Raw genomic sequence first — 15,855 nt, forward strand, 5'->3', positions numbered from 1 at the left:
GAAGTCTCCTAGCATAGGAGAATCACCCAGAGGAATCTTCAATTACCTGGGCAATTCCTTCAGAGTGTACAATATCTGGAATTCTGCAGGATCCCATGTGAAACTTGCATTCATGTTGCAGAACTGATTTTCTGGCTATTGAAAAATCTGGGCTAATATTACCGAAATTTGCAAAGAAAGCCATCAAATTTATCTCAATACATTGTGTGCTTACTATTGGATTGTTAGTGAGTTTTATTTAGAAAACTATTTCTGATTGCAAGGGATATCCAGATTAGATGTATTTAAAAATGAAATCCTGTCTAAAGTGCATGTACAATACAATGGACCACAGGAAACAATATAAACAAACATAGTCAAGATGTTTTTCTTGACATTTTGCCTAATTTGCCTCATTGAATATTTGTCAACTCTTAATAAAGTGCAGGATTTGTTTGACGTTTGTGAGATAAGTGACTAACTGTTGTCCATGTCAACAATTTGTAAAACAATTTTTAGGCAGGCAGAAAAGAAACCTGATGATGATTTCACCCAACTTTGAATAAGTTCAATATTAAACTGTTTATGGCATTTCAATGAGAGTGCAGATCCTTATAAGGCTCAGGAATATGCCACACTTGTTTAGCTACTCAGTCATGGAGTCCTCACAATAAAATTGTAATCTTTTTTAATGTAAAAAACCAAACGTTGATGTTTACTTGAGATACATACTCTTCTCTAATACGGTGTACAGGTAGATGAACTGAAGCTGTTATTTTGGAAAAAAGAGTGTGTCATGTGTTTTCATTGCTGCCCATCCTATGTAATGCCTCTATCAATTATCATGTGAGATGAATATAGGAGAGGCATTTCCAGACATTTCTAACAACACTTCAAACAATACTCTCTAACAATAATAGGTAACTGCAAAGACATGAGGGAGGAGTTGGCCAGAATTGATTGGAAGATGATGGATCAAGGCTTGCAGGAGTTTCTGGGGGTAATTCGGGAGACACAGCAGAAATTCATCCCAAGGAAAAAGTAATATGCTAAGGGGAGGATGAGGCAACCATGACTGACAGAGGAAGTCAGGGACAGCATAAAAGTAAAAGAAAAATTTTGTGTGTGGTGAAGATTAGTGGGAAGCCAAAGGATTGGGAAGACTTTAAAAACTAGCAGTGGACAACTAAGAAAAGCAATAAGGGCAAGAAGATGAAATATGAGGGTAAGCTAGCTAATAATTTAAAGGAAGATTACAAGAGTTTTTTTTTAGATATATAAAAGGTAAGAGAGAGGCAAGAGTGAACATTGGACTGATAGAAAATGAGGCTGGAGAAGTATTAATGGTGAGCAATGAAATGCTGGATGAACTGAATATACACACTTTGCATCAGTCTTCATAGTGGAAAACACCAGCAGCACACCAGAACTTTAAGAGAGTTGGGGGCAGAGGTGAGTGTAGTGGCCATCACTGAGGAGAAGGTGCTGGGAAAGCTGAAAGCTTTGAAGGTGCATAAATCACCAGGACCAGATAGACTGCGCCCCAGAGTTCCAAAAGAGATAGCTGAGGAGATTGTAGAAGCATTGGTGGTGATATACCAGGAATCACTAGAGTCAAGGAGAGTCCCAGAAGACTGGAAAATGGTTAATGTAACACTCCTGTTTAAGAAGGGAAGGAAGGAGAAAATGGAAATTATGGGCCAGTAAAACGATAAAATAGTGCTGAGTCAGCACAACTTTGTCAACTGGGGCCTGGTCATGTCTGACAAAATGTATTGGAATCTTTGAGGAGGTAACGAGCAAGTTGGACAAAAGAGATCCAGTGAACATGATCTATTTGGATTTCCAGAAGGCCTTTGACAAGGTGCCTCACAGGATGCTGCTAAATAAGGCAAGAGCCCATGGTGTTGGGGGAAAGCTCCAGCATGGTTAGAGGATTAGTTGACTGGCAGAAGGCAGAGATTGGGATAAAAGGGTCTCTTTCAGGATGGTAGCCGAAGACTAAAGGAGTTCTGCAGGAGTCAGTTTTGGGACTGCAACTATTCATGTTACACATTAATGATCTGGTCAAAGGAACTGAGAGCAATGTTGCTAAGTTTGCAGATGACAACAAGATATTTGAAGGGACAGGTAGCTTTGAGGAAGTGCAAAGGCTGCAGAAGGATTTGGACATGCTAAAAAGGTGGACAAAGAAGTGGCAGATGGAATACAATTTGGGGATGCAGAAGTTATGCAATTTGATAGAAAAAATAGAGGCGTAGACTATTTTCTAAATAGGGAAAGGCTGCAGAAATCAGAAGCACAAAGGGACTTGGGAGTCCTAGTTCAGGATTCTTTTAAGGTTAACATGTAGGCTCGGTGGGCAGCTAGGAAGGCAAATGCCAAGTTAGTATCTATTTAGAGAGGGCTGGAATACAAGTGCAGGGATGTACTGCTAAGGCTGTATAAGGCTCTGGTCAGATTGCATTTGGAGTATTGTGAGCAGTTTTGGGCCTTGTATCTAAGAAAAGGTGTGCTGGCCTTGGAGGGGTTCAGAGGAGGTTTACAAGAATGATCCTTGGAAAGATGGGCTTCTCATATAAGGAGCAGTTAATGGCACTGGGCCTATACTCTATGGAGTTTAGAAGGACAGTTTATCAGGCTGATTCCAGGGATGGCAGGTCTGACGTATAAGGAGAGATTGGCTAGGTTGGGATTGTTTTTGCTGGAGTTCAGATGAATGGGGGGATCTCATTAGAGACTTATAAAATTCCAACAGGACTGGACAGGGTAAATGCAGGGAGAATGTTCCTAATGTCCAGAACCAGGGATTACAGTCTGAGGATTCGGGGTAGATGATTTAGGATGGAGATGAGGAGACATTTCTTTACCCAAAGAGTGGTGAGCCTGTGGTATTCATTACCACAGGAAGTAGTTGATACCAAAACATTGAATGTATTCAAGAGGTGATTAGATATAGCACCTGGGGTGAATGAGATCAAAGGTTATGGGGAGAAAGCAGGATTAGGCTATTGAATTGGATGGTCAGTCACGATCGTGAAGAATGGTGGAGCAGGCTCAAAGGGCTAAATGGCCTCCTCCTACTTCTATCTTCTATGTTTCTATGTTTCAATGATGGGGGTATCTGATTTAAATTTACAAAATACTATGAGGCCTGGATAGAGTGGATGAGGAGAAGATGTTTCCACTAGTAGGAGAGACTAGGACCCGAGAGCACACCCTCAGAGTGAAGGTAAAGCAATTTAGAAATAATAGAGGAGCAATTTCTTCAACCAGAAGGTGGTGAATCTGTGGAATGCATTGCCACAGAAGGCTGTGGTGGCAAGGTCATTGAGTGTATTTAAAACAGAGTTAGATAGGTTCTTATTAATAAGGAGATCAAGGCAGAAGAATGGGGTTGAGAAACATATCAGCCATGATCGAGTTGTAGAGTCATAGAGGTTTACGGCATGGTGGGTTGGTAGAGCAGTCTCAATGGGCTGAATGGCCTTATTCTGCTCCTATATCTTAAGATCTTATTGTCTTATATTTCAGCACACCTACTCACTGAAGTTGTTATTTCTGATAAAAACAAGCACTTTTCACCACCTTGAACTCAGGCTAAGCATTGGGATCAGGTAAGATCCAGTGATATTATGATCTTGTTTGGCGCAAGATGGAACCTCAAAGCACTTAATTAGAAAATATCTTTACTAATTTTCATTCATGTCAACACCTGGATTTCCTGGCAGCCACCAAGTTCAACCTGGACACATTCCAAGTGTCACTGAGAACGTATGAAGGATACTTCGGTGTTTTCAGTCTTCTTACATGCAAACTTGTAATACATGCTAAGATTATAATATTTGAAACGTTTGCTGAGACAGTTCTCTTTCATTGTTGCGAGCTTAGCACTCAATACATAACCTTTCTCTGGTCCAAGTGCAATATTGCGTACTGAACTATGAGGTAATATGCAGTGGAAAGTGGAAGTAATGATTCCAGAACTTTAGCCTACATTAAGCTGTTATTGAGTTCTCTGGAGAAGAGTCAAATTCTCATGATGCATACCCTGTGCCTTAATATTAAAGCTTGGAAGAATATGTCTGTTACTGGGGGCAAGATTCTATCCACTTGTTTCTTGATGAATCTAGAAGTCAGTACTCAGATGGATAGGGTACAAAGACTGCGTTTTTGGTCGCTTAAATATCAACCATACCCCTGTTCACACATGTTCGCATCAAAGCTCTCTAAATTAGGGCAAATGAAATGCCTCTCCATGAGGAGAAAATACACATTTCATAGTTGGCAAACATAAACCATAACACTGTCGATGTAGTTTTCCCAAAGAGATTTGAATACATTGATAGGTTCTCACGGATGTCAGATGTCTGGCTGACTGAAAAACGAGACAACAATGTGTACAGTATGAATGCTGTACAAATTTTAATTAACCACAATTTGTCCAAATATTTGACAATTACTGACAATGGACTCTATTAAACTGTGCTCAGTATATTTATTGTCAAGATTTATTATCAGGGATAACATTAGTTAATTCCTCAATTCTCATTTTGCAAAAACTGAAATCCAAGAATGAGATGACAGCTCTGATAGTCATGTAAGACTGATGTACTTATGTCACATGCAGCTGGAAGCAAACAGGGTTCCTATATACATCACATTCAAGTCCCAAATCCATCACATTACATCATTCCAGTTTCCTTAGAAACTTGAAACAAGCTGGAAGTAGAAAAAGGGAACAACCTTAAATCACTTTAATGGCAGGAATATTGCAGAGAAGTGGAATGAATTGAAGCAATGAGAACTAATCTACCAGATCAGGTAAACATCTGCTGTACATCTGCCATCTATTTTGAGCATATGTTTAAAACAACACATTTTCGCTGACATTTTTTAATTGGATGTGTGTTTTTAATTACCTGTTTTTATTTCTGTTCATTGCTGGTTGAGGGTTTTTTTGTTAATGTATGCTCTTCAAAACATTTATTGACTTGTCCATCGCTTGTCCCATCTATAAATCAAGAAAACAGCCAAATTTGCAATTGCCATTTATTAATGGAATCGGCTTAAGGGAAGTATACAAGACTGACTCGATTCCTCAATTTAGCACTTTCCAAATTGCACAATTGTGATGGGATTTGCTCTGCTAGGGGAGAATAGTCCATTGCATAACACGTAATCCTTCGGACACGAATGGGCCAATATAACACATACGGGTGGAAATTTGGATGAGTGGCAAGGCTAGGATGCAGGTTAGATCATTGAGAAGAATTAGCACTAAGAAATAAGAATTACCATGCAGGTCCAGTCAAGATCGTAGCCACTTGTGCATAGCAGGCCAACAATGAAAGCCATACTGCCATATGCAAATTTTTGTAACATACGATCCTCAAGCAGAACTTCCTTTATGAAGGTTAAAACATGCAGGCGGACTTTTTCTCCTCCGTTGTAACTAACTGCTAACTCTAGCTATGTGCTATATTCTTGAAGCAAGTGAGATAGTACGATTAAGTCATATATTTGGCTAATGCTGCTGTCTTAGCTGAGTAGCTGCCAATTTCATAGCTGCATAAAACTTGTAACAAGATAAGGTTTGAGAGTGTGGGGCAAAGAATATGAATTGAATGATTGAGTACTGTTTGGTACTTGATGTAGAAATGATGGAAGTTGTGTTGCATTAAGCAATGGATGAGGCTTGATGCAGTCAGAGGCCATTGCTGTGAATATATGCTATGTTAAGTCCTGATCTTCAAGTTCGGCAGTTCATTTCACATATTAAACTTTTCAAAATGGACATTGTGGACCCTAGATAAAAACCAAAAGAACTGCGGATGCTGTAAATCAGGAACAAAAACAAAGTTGCTGGAAAAGCTCAGCAGGTCTGGCAGCATCTGTGAAGGAGAAAACAGAGTTAACGTTTCGAGTCCGGTGACCCTTCCTCAGAACTGTGGACCCTAGGATGGCTGCCAGATCTTTTGCAAATTCAAACTTGTAAAATCTCTGGAAGTCCAAAGTGTATTGGAAAGGGACATACCTAGACAACCCCCAGTGATTTTCACACTTGCTAATTTCAAGAATTACTTCAAGAACAATGACATTTTTCTTATCTTGACTAAATGCTTGTTAGACACAGTGAAAATAAATCTCCACTGACTCCATCATGTAAAATGCAAAATTGCCTTATAAAGGAGCAAATGATTGGGAAAAACCCAACTGCTTGATGGAATGACCATGATAATTTATTTGCGACCCTGACTTTGCAGCTTGGAAGCCATTACCTAACAATTATCTTTACAGCCAAGAATAGAAAAGGTGGGTCAAGAAACTCTCTCACCAGAAGGTAACTTCAGTTTAACATCTAATCTTTGAGCTTTGCCTGCTGTTTTGTGTGTTGTGTCTCATCTTTTCAGGTAGTTCCTCGAGTCTGAGGGTCACCTTCTTGGTCTGTGGAGTTGTTGGCTCTGAGGTAACTAAATAGTCCGAAGCTGGATCTGCATACACTGCTGAGAGTGGTGTTTGAAGATGCAGGTGGGTAGGAGTCTTGTGTTTTTGCACATGCCTTCTGCTGTTTGCACTCGACCTCCACCTGGGCTTCTTGGAGATTCCCACATTCGTGAATCCTCCTTCTCCAGTTTGCATGGTTTAAGGCAAGAAATTCCCATGGTTCGGTAAGGATGCTGCAGTTTATTAAGGAGCCTTTAAGGAAAACCTTGAAGTGTTTGCCTGCCCTCCTGCTAACTGTTTGACATGATGCACTCAGAGTAGAAAGCTTAGACCATAAGACTATAACAGATAGGAGCAGATATTATGCCATTCAGCCCATCAAGTCTGCTCTGCCATTCGATCATGGCTGTTAAGTTTCTCAACCCCATTCTCCCACTTTCTCCCCTGTAACCCTTGATCCCCTTGACAATCAAGAACCTATCTATCTCTGTCTTAAATATACTCAATGACCTGGCCTCCACAGCCTTCTGTGGCAGTGAGTTCCATAGATTCACCACTCTCTGGCTGAAGAAGTTTCTCCTTGTCTCTGTTTGAAAAGGTCTTCCCTCTACTGTGCCCTTGGATCCTAGTTTCTCCTACCTATGGTAACATCTTCCTAACAAACTCACTGTCCAGGCCATTCAGTATTCTGTAAGTTTCAATTAGATCCCCCTTCATCCTTCTAAACTCTATCGTGTATAGACCCAGAGTCCTCAAAACGTTCCTCATGTGTTAAGCTTTTCATTCCTGGGACCATTCTTGTGAACCTCCTCTAAACCCAGTCCAGGGCCAGTACATCTTTCTTGAGACATGGGGCCCAAAACTGCGCACAATACTGCAAATGTGGCCTGACCAGAGCCTTATAGAGCCTCAGAAGTACACCCCTGTTCTTGTATTTAAGTCCTCTCAAAATAAATGCCAAAGTTGCATTTGCCTTCCTAACTACTGATTCAACCTGCAAGTTTACCTTGAGAGAATCCTGGACTAGGACCCCCAAGTTTCTTTGCACTACAGCTTGTTTTGTAATTCAGACATGTAGATGATGTGGCCCCACCAGGTCAGCTGATTGTTAACAACCTTGATGTTGGCTTGAGAAAGGACACTGATATTGATATGTATATCCTGCCAGTGGATTTAATGTATTTTGTGCTCACATCAATATAATATAATGTACAGGGTTTGATATAATATGATATAATGTATAGGGTTTTGAGGTATCTGCTGTACACTGTCCAAGTCTCACTCTAATTACTAGAATTTGATCATTGTTGAAAGGCATCTTAATTCTTTACCAATCTGCAAAACTAAGAATTGGAAAGCCACCCCTTATTCACTTATTTACTGGTAAACACCCTGCAATGGTTGCAGATTCAGCTATTTATTCTTCATGAACAATCCTGAGACCGATCCATATACCTGTTTATTTTTATCTTCTTGGACTCACCTCTTATGTCTAATCTCTGTGTATGTGTGTTGTATTGCTAATTCTTCTCTTGTTTGGTAATTAATAACATTACTGTTTATTAATTCAAACATCCTGGTTAAATTGCCACCTTTTAAACCAGAAGTTTGGGACATATCTGGGAGAAAGGTAGCCATGAGTAAAGGATAATTTTCAAATTAATTTTGTTGCAACCAACTGAAAGGATGGGTGAATAAAAAATGGAGCCAATTTATTCCCCGTTACTCAGGAGCTTAACAGTTTGGTGCATCCCAATTGGAATAGTAATGGATTGGAAAACCTCATCCAAAGTCTGGTGATAACAGTATTATTGCTATATCATAGCATTTGGCCCAAAGGTATGAAGATCTTATACTCTATCTTATTTTGGGATCTCTTGAAACATAGCACACAATTGGATACAGCCTCACAGTTGCAATCTATTAATTTAATTTTAGTCCCGACACTGTTGTGCCAGTGAATGTAATATTTCATTGTCTGTTGGATTCTTTAATTCTGTGATATTCATGCCTCATTTCCTGTATAAGTGGATAACATAGACATTGCCATATTAGGCAAAATGCCCTACTGGAGGTGAAATGAAATCAATTCCAGTTAAAGTTTGAAACATTGGATTTGTCTGTGAAGTATAGTGCAAACAGGATTAACTGTGAACTGATTATTTTATTTTCAATACACGTTTTGGTCAAATATATGTGCAACTACTTTTAGTCTGTAATTGTGTAATATGTTTCAGAACCTATATTAACCATTTAATGTCTTTACCCAGATTTCAGAACTATAACTTGACGTCTTAATTTGCTAAAAACTCAAGCAGCTAAACTATTAAGACTTGAACAGCAAACTCATCTTTCAAACTTTAAACATACCTGCTACAATCAAATGAAGAGGGAAGACGTAGGCGAGCCATTCCATTCCTCTTCACCTGGTTGTTACAAAATGCCACTTTGAAGTTTTAACCCTAGAGACACATGTTCAGTCATTAAATTTCTTCTTGCACTGCATTCATGTTCTTGGAGCTACTGTCTTGATATTGATCTCCACCACTACTTGCATGTCTGGAGGACCTCCTGACTTTCTGCTGATGCAGGATGTCTTTCCTTTTGTCTCCATCTCTTCTGTTTGCTAATACAGATTTGTATGAGCTCAGTTGGTATTATACAGTATCTCGCTAGATAGCAGGTTGTCAACCTTTTGGTTAAGGACCTTAGTACAAGTTGTTGACTATCTTAGTTGTCTGTTGCTTTGGGAGTGGGAAGAAGCTTAATTTACCTTCCACTTTCAAAAATTGAGTTATTGAAGCTATATCTACTCCCCTCCCCGCCCTGTCCTGCCTCATAGCAAAGATTTTTTTGTGTCATTTGCATATTACAGTTGTTACTAAGTCTGCTTTTAAAAATGAGAATAAATTACAAATGGGAATTTAAGTATATGAACTGGTTTTGATTCATAGTGTCAAATGTATCTTCTGCTGTGGGCTTTTTCCCTTAGCATCATTAATGTTGCACTGTGCTGACCACTTGACAGTGGATGACAGCAACTCAATTCAGTGAATAAATCTTCTCACCTGTCTCTTAACTTGGGTTATGTTGGGAGATTTGGTCAAATGTATTGATGCTGATCAACTTGAAGCCAAGTAGAACAAAATAAAACTCATGTCTGAGTAATGGACAATCATTCTGAGCAGATGAAAGCAGTGTCAATGGGACTGCATTGTGGTAATAGTGATCATAATTTGGTTAGCTTTAGAATGGTTAAATAAAAAGATAAAGATAAGGCAGTCATTTAAATTTGTGAGAAGAACTGTTTTACCAAGCTGAGGTGTGACTGGGCAAAAGTGTTGAAAATAGTTACTTGAAGGCAAATCGGTATAAGAATAATGACAAGCTTTCAAGGAGTAGCTAAAGAGAGTTCAGAGAGATATTTCTCTACAAAGCAAAAGGATGGAACACGCAATGATAAAATTAAAAAAAGACAGGCATACAGAACTAACAATGCTATAAATATATGTAAACTTTATTTTTTTGTTAATAGCTCCAGTAGAACTTAGGCTATATGAAATACAAAAGGTTCTCCAGTGCATACATTCTTAAACAGATAATACATTGACATTCCTTATTGCTTTCCCACAGACTAAATGGCAGTTCTCTGCTGTTCTTTAAGAAATAAAATAAAATGAGCTGCATGAGCACTTTAAAACAAGTGGTTCTTTGAGAAAAAAAGTTGCCTTTACATGAATAGAGGTACAACTTTATTGCAAAGGAATAGCCCGTCCTGCAAGCATTAGAGTAGGAATCAGAAGCAAATCTTTAGCTCTGCATCATATTTCAATTCACAAGTAAAGATAAACTAGAATGTCAAAAAGAATCTTGAGCAATGAGTTTGATAGCTTAAAGCACAAATCAAACTTTAGAATAGGGTTCTAGTTCTCTTTGAAAAGCTATGTTCCATACACAAAACATGTTAGTAAGTTATGTATGAAGGGAAAATCTTCAGCACTATTCAAGGACTACGTTAGTTTTCTGTAAATTTGTTATATGGTGCTTTCTAATTTGTTATTTAATATTAAGTTTCTCTGACAATTTAAAGCTATTTAACAAAAAAAAACTCGTGAGAAAAAATTGAAAGGAAGAAACAACCTCTCATTCTGATGTTAACAACCAAAGTGGTCTAACTCTTTAAGTGTGCTGTAATATTGCTCCACTTGTGTTGATGAAACATGTACACACTTACACTGGCATGAGCTAGAGCTTAAGTGAAGTCGCTTCAGGACTAATGCATTGAAAATGGCTTAAGAGAATCCAATGTCAAACTTTGAGCACCTAAGACCTTTCCTTCTAAATCTGTGAGAATCATATTTAGTTTAATTTCAGAACACTGGAAATTACTGAATTGAATATTCAAACTATCTGTGACAGTAAGCTAAACATGCAACTTCACCACCATGGTATTGAAACTAGGCATTACATTCTGCAGAAATGCTGTACAGATATAAAAATGTAACGCAAAGAAGGCATTACAGGAGGAACAATGGATTGAGTAATTTAAAGAAGCAATAAGACTTGCAAGTTGTCATTTGGTGCTTTGCATGTGCAAAATAATGTTAATTAATATTAGTTGTTTCATAGAGGAAATGAAATTACCACATTTCAAAAGTATATGTGCCCTCTAAATGTTACTAGTTATTTCAAATGTTACTGCCTGTTACCTAATGCAAAATGAACATCTTTCCAGTTAATTGTATGTAAAACTACAAGCTATACATAGGTGCAACTGAACACATAGGATAATCAATAGCTGTCAGTAATTGAATCCCACATTTATGATGATATTTGAGTGTTAATGAATATTATTTGGTTTACAAGTTTAACTTCTTGCCTGAAGCTCATTCAAAGACATTGGATATTCTTTTTATTACATTGTCTGCAGCTTTAGTTCTAAGATAAAAATTCTGAGTAGGAAAAAGGCGAGTTAATTCATTAAGCTTACTCCATCTGGAGCCCATGCATGATTATTTCACGATGTGATGTACCACCTCTACACTACAATTTTTTGATATTCTGCTTTAGTAAAACATATCACAGTCTTGGAAGTACATTATGTGTTAATAGTGCACTAATGCTTAATATATTTGTCTAATGTTCCTCTGTCCACTATTTCAGCAGTGTCATTGATCTATTGACTTGAAATGGTGGAACATTATGATATTATGGAATAAAGTTCCGTAATGGAGTTGAGGTACATATCAGTCAATGGCAGATAGGTTAGAGGTTTTGAATGGTCTACATTTGTTCTTATATTATTCTATTTTTCTTAATGTAATTTTTTTGCAATATAATTTCAAGGCAAAGTTCTTCATTCTGAATCTACAGTGAAGCAGATTTCTCTATTCCATTCATCAAGTCAGCCATGGTGTGAAGAAGGAACAATATGAATAGGTGATGAAGATAGTAGGAAACCAGAAAATAGATGAGGTGATGGGATATCAGATGCCTTTAATTCTTATATTGCAATATAGAATGACTGGATTCAGTACTATACATTATGCAACATAATTCAATAACACTATGCATCTAATTATACTTGTAACATTCACAGTAGATGATATGGACGTATTCAAATTGTTCATAGAACATTTTAAGGGATTGACAGCTCTCTGGGAATTACAGTGATTAATAACTGTTTTCTTGTTATTGTTTTCTCACAGAAACAAAAGAAGTCCAACTCCAGAGTTTTTTAAAGAATTGTAAGTTCACAGTATGCAAAGTATTCCCCACTTTAAACTGCAACGTTTCTTTTTCAATTTACTAAAAGCAAAGATATTAACTATTTGTCATTCAGGGACAACTCTTAATATACTTGTAATGGTTTGGACTGTTAATTGCACAGCAAATACCTGTGCAAGATGTAGAGTAGTTAGATACAGCAATATGAGATGACCTGAGATGTTTATCACTCTAATTATGATGATTCATATAAAGGCAGACAGTGATTAATAGCCATAACAGTTCTTCTTAGATATTCTGGAACACTTTTTGTGAAAATTCTGATTGTCGACCACAAAGATGTGAGAACATTAGCAGTCTGATTGTTTTATAAAATATATAAATTCAGTTCTAGAAATCAAAGAACCATAGAATCAGTACAGTGTGGAAGGAGGCCGTTCAGCCCATCGAGTTTGCATCAATCTTCTGAAGAGCATCCCAACCAGACCCAACACTCCTCCGTATCCTGTAACCCCATCTACCCTGACTAATCCATCTAACCTGCACATCTTTGGACTGTGGGATAAAACTGGAGCACCCAGAAGAAACCCACACAGACAGGGAAGAAGTTGAAATTAATTATTGCTTTAACAACTGTGCTTTTGATATTTTATTTTACAGTCTTACTAAATTCAGCATTGAAATTAAACTGATATAATCAATTTAATTAATATGTTTATTTTGAAATAAATACTGGAAATTGTAGAATATTAGCTAATTGATAAAACACATCAGCAGGATATACCATGTTTGGATTCAAAAACATTCCGTGAAAGGTAATGTAATGGAATAATTTTCATTTAAACGCTTGTGCTGTTCCTCCCAGTCTCCACCAATGCCCCCAAAATGAAAACCCAGATAACGTTTTTCTATTTTTATGAAAAATGTTTTGTATCTATTTGTGGAAATCATGTGCTTTGGTATTTAAGTTAAAGTACAAGGGGGTGGGTGGGAGTGCAGAATCTCAATTTCTGATTAACCTTACAAAATAGTTTGATTTTCTAAAGTAATTGAGGTTGTATTTTATAGCATTGCTGTTCAGTCTCATTCCTGCTATTCTAAAGTTGTTGTGTTATTACTGAACATTAGCTGTTATATTTCCAAACCATGTTTTCAGACTATTAAGAAGACATTGTTTCTGGAGATTGGACACATTCAATCTTACCTTGAGGGTACAGACTTTTCTTCTTCTTAAAATGTATGACTAGTTTTCTCAATAATGTAAATATTATGTGCCTTGTTAAATGAGAATGTATAGTATGCGGGGGTGTGGAGGTGGGAGATCAATGTAATTATTGTTCAAAACTTATTTTCATCTTTATAATATTTGAACAAGTCAGTTATTATTGAGGGTAATGTTAATGCTGTATGTGTTCCATATTGTGTGGGCGAGGGTGTGGGTGGTTGGGCGTTCATTTTAATACTTCTGGCTAATCACCTGATGTCAGGAAAATAATTCTGGTGCGAAATTCCAAGACATTAGAAAAAAAGTTTTTTGAATGCCATTCCTATTAGAAAAAAATGTCAGAATGTGGATGCATAATAGTGAAGACATTCTCACGTTGATATAATCCTATCATTTATATAATTTTAGTTTCTGTTGCTTTCAGTTAGACATAATCAATTTTTAATTACCTGCTGCAACTGTTCAAATTTTGTTATGCCTGAAGAGGTTTAATGATATTTTCAGCTCATCTATTCACAGTGTTACAGGGTTGAGCTCTAACAGGGTTGGTGGCAAGCCAGTTCATTGCTTCTCTATTTGCCATTTCTTTCCCCCACCCTGGCACACCCCCGATCCAGAAATCAGAACCTCTCTCTCAGATTGTGTACAGCTTGCTGTCACTTATCTATGAGATGTACTTGTTCATTTCTGCGAGAAACTTTCGCCTGGTGGGGTCCAGCTGAAATTCACCTGGCAATAACCTGCAAGTCCTGACAATTGAACTCTCAAATGTTTCTCGGGGAGTTTAAACTGTTAAATCTGTTAGACATCATTATAGTCATATAATTTCACCATCTCTTCAATCAGTTTGGAGGTTTAAACAAAAATAGGGCACCTTGACTTCTGGTGGTGAATGTCACAGAATAGCAACACTGGATTTCCTATTGGCTGAAGTATGTCAGAACTGAACATTGGACAATATGTAACAGCATCTTCCTTTGAACAAAGGAATCAAAACATTTAAGTAAAAATACTGCAGATGGTAAAATAAAAATAGAAAATACTGTAAACAAGAACAAGTCAGTCAGCGTTTGTGGACAGAACAGACAGGTTTACATTTCAGGCACTGAACCTTTTTCAGAACAGTCAATTAGCAAATCAGTTGACAGAAATGTTTTATATACGTTTTTTTCATGACATACCCATGATTGACTGGGATACTTTGGACATATATTTCACTGAAACAATTTGAGTCAGAGTACACACCACAGCTGTGAAATCCCTATCTGTACTCACCACCACTTAGCCATACAGTAATAACGATTGCATGGTGTTTTCCACAGACATGGGGACTTTATAAAAAAAATCGTTATCTACATTTTTATTTTGTAGAGAATGAATAGTGGGGTTTTAATATATGTGCTGGTGGTAGATCTGACATCCATCCTAATATGGCTTTCTCTATATCCCTTTGCATCATAGAAAAGTTCAATTTACAATTTTTGTGATACTGTGCTGTTGTATATTGCTCACTCAGAAGCACTGACAATTATGGTGTGTTAACATTCTCGAAATTCAGATCATTCACACTGGTGGTGTGGTGTAGCGAACAACCGTGTTATAATCTGGTGGTGGGCTGTGGCATTCTAAAGTTTGATCCATAGGTAACAGGACTGAATCTTCCAGCGCAAAATCCAGGCCATCATCTTCTATACCACACACAGCAGGCTGCAGTGGATTAGCATGGTTTTCAGCCTCGGACAATACAGATTCTTTGCTTTTACTCACGGCCCTCATTCTATTTTAAGAAAGAGAACATGAAAAAAATAATTAATTTTTATGGAATTTTTTTTACCTGAGTTTATTGAAGAAAGATAGTAATAAATTGGCCTTGTAAAAATAAAATAATGAGATAATTGTGACAATTCTTTTTGATAAATTCTAAAAAGTAAATGTGATCAGGTAAGTGGCATTTCAAGGAGGACAAAATTGTAGTATAAAGCGCTTTAAATGCAGAATATATGGAAGTGAAAGAACAACTCTCTTCTATATCATGTTGCAAAGATGTACCTCTGAGTGCTTCATATTTATGGATAGCTTCACTGATCAACGTTCCAAGCAAGAAATTAAAGTTAAAAGAGGGCATGAGTCGAGGAATCAGTGCAATGTTATAAGCAGTACTCTCTCCAACATACATTATGGGACTGATGAATTTAGTCAATAATAAAATATTTTTGAATGCAGTGAACATTATGTAAATTAACATAGCAACAACATTTTTTAAAGAAGGCATACTTTGGTTAGTTTAACATTCACTGGTATGCACTGAAAAGCTGGTATCATGAAAATGACACCATAGAGATGGCATAGGATTGTTTTTTTATTTACCCTGCCAGAAAGACAGTCTTTACTTCAGGCTGCTGATTACTTTGAATCCAATGCTTCCTCAAAACATGTAATTATGAAACTGCAACTAGAAAATCAGTGCACGAATGCAT

The 15,855-nt window shown here is 37.3% G+C and overlaps 1 protein-coding gene across 2 annotated transcripts in view; it reads right to left on the minus strand.

The window, feature by feature from the left end:
- Positions 1–9,920: 9,920 nt before the first annotated feature.
- Positions 9,921–15,855, minus strand: part of kdrl (kinase insert domain receptor like) — a 181,133-nt gene continuing 175,198 nt past the window's right edge. Inside the window, exon 30 of one of the 2 annotated variants that reach the window (XM_048605338.1) lies at positions 9,921–15,155. In XM_048605338.1, coding sequence (XP_048461295.1) covers positions 14,942–15,155 — 214 coding nt within the window. In that variant the 3' untranslated portion in view covers positions 9,921–14,941. The remainder of the gene's footprint in view (positions 15,156–15,855) is intronic. The other variant, XM_048605339.1, reaches the window with a different exon arrangement.

Source organism: Rhincodon typus, chromosome 14, assembly GCF_021869965.1.
Source record: "Rhincodon typus isolate 14 chromosome 14, sRhiTyp1.1, whole genome shotgun sequence".
In the NCBI taxonomy this organism is placed as follows: domain Eukaryota; kingdom Metazoa; phylum Chordata; class Chondrichthyes; order Orectolobiformes; family Rhincodontidae; genus Rhincodon; species Rhincodon typus.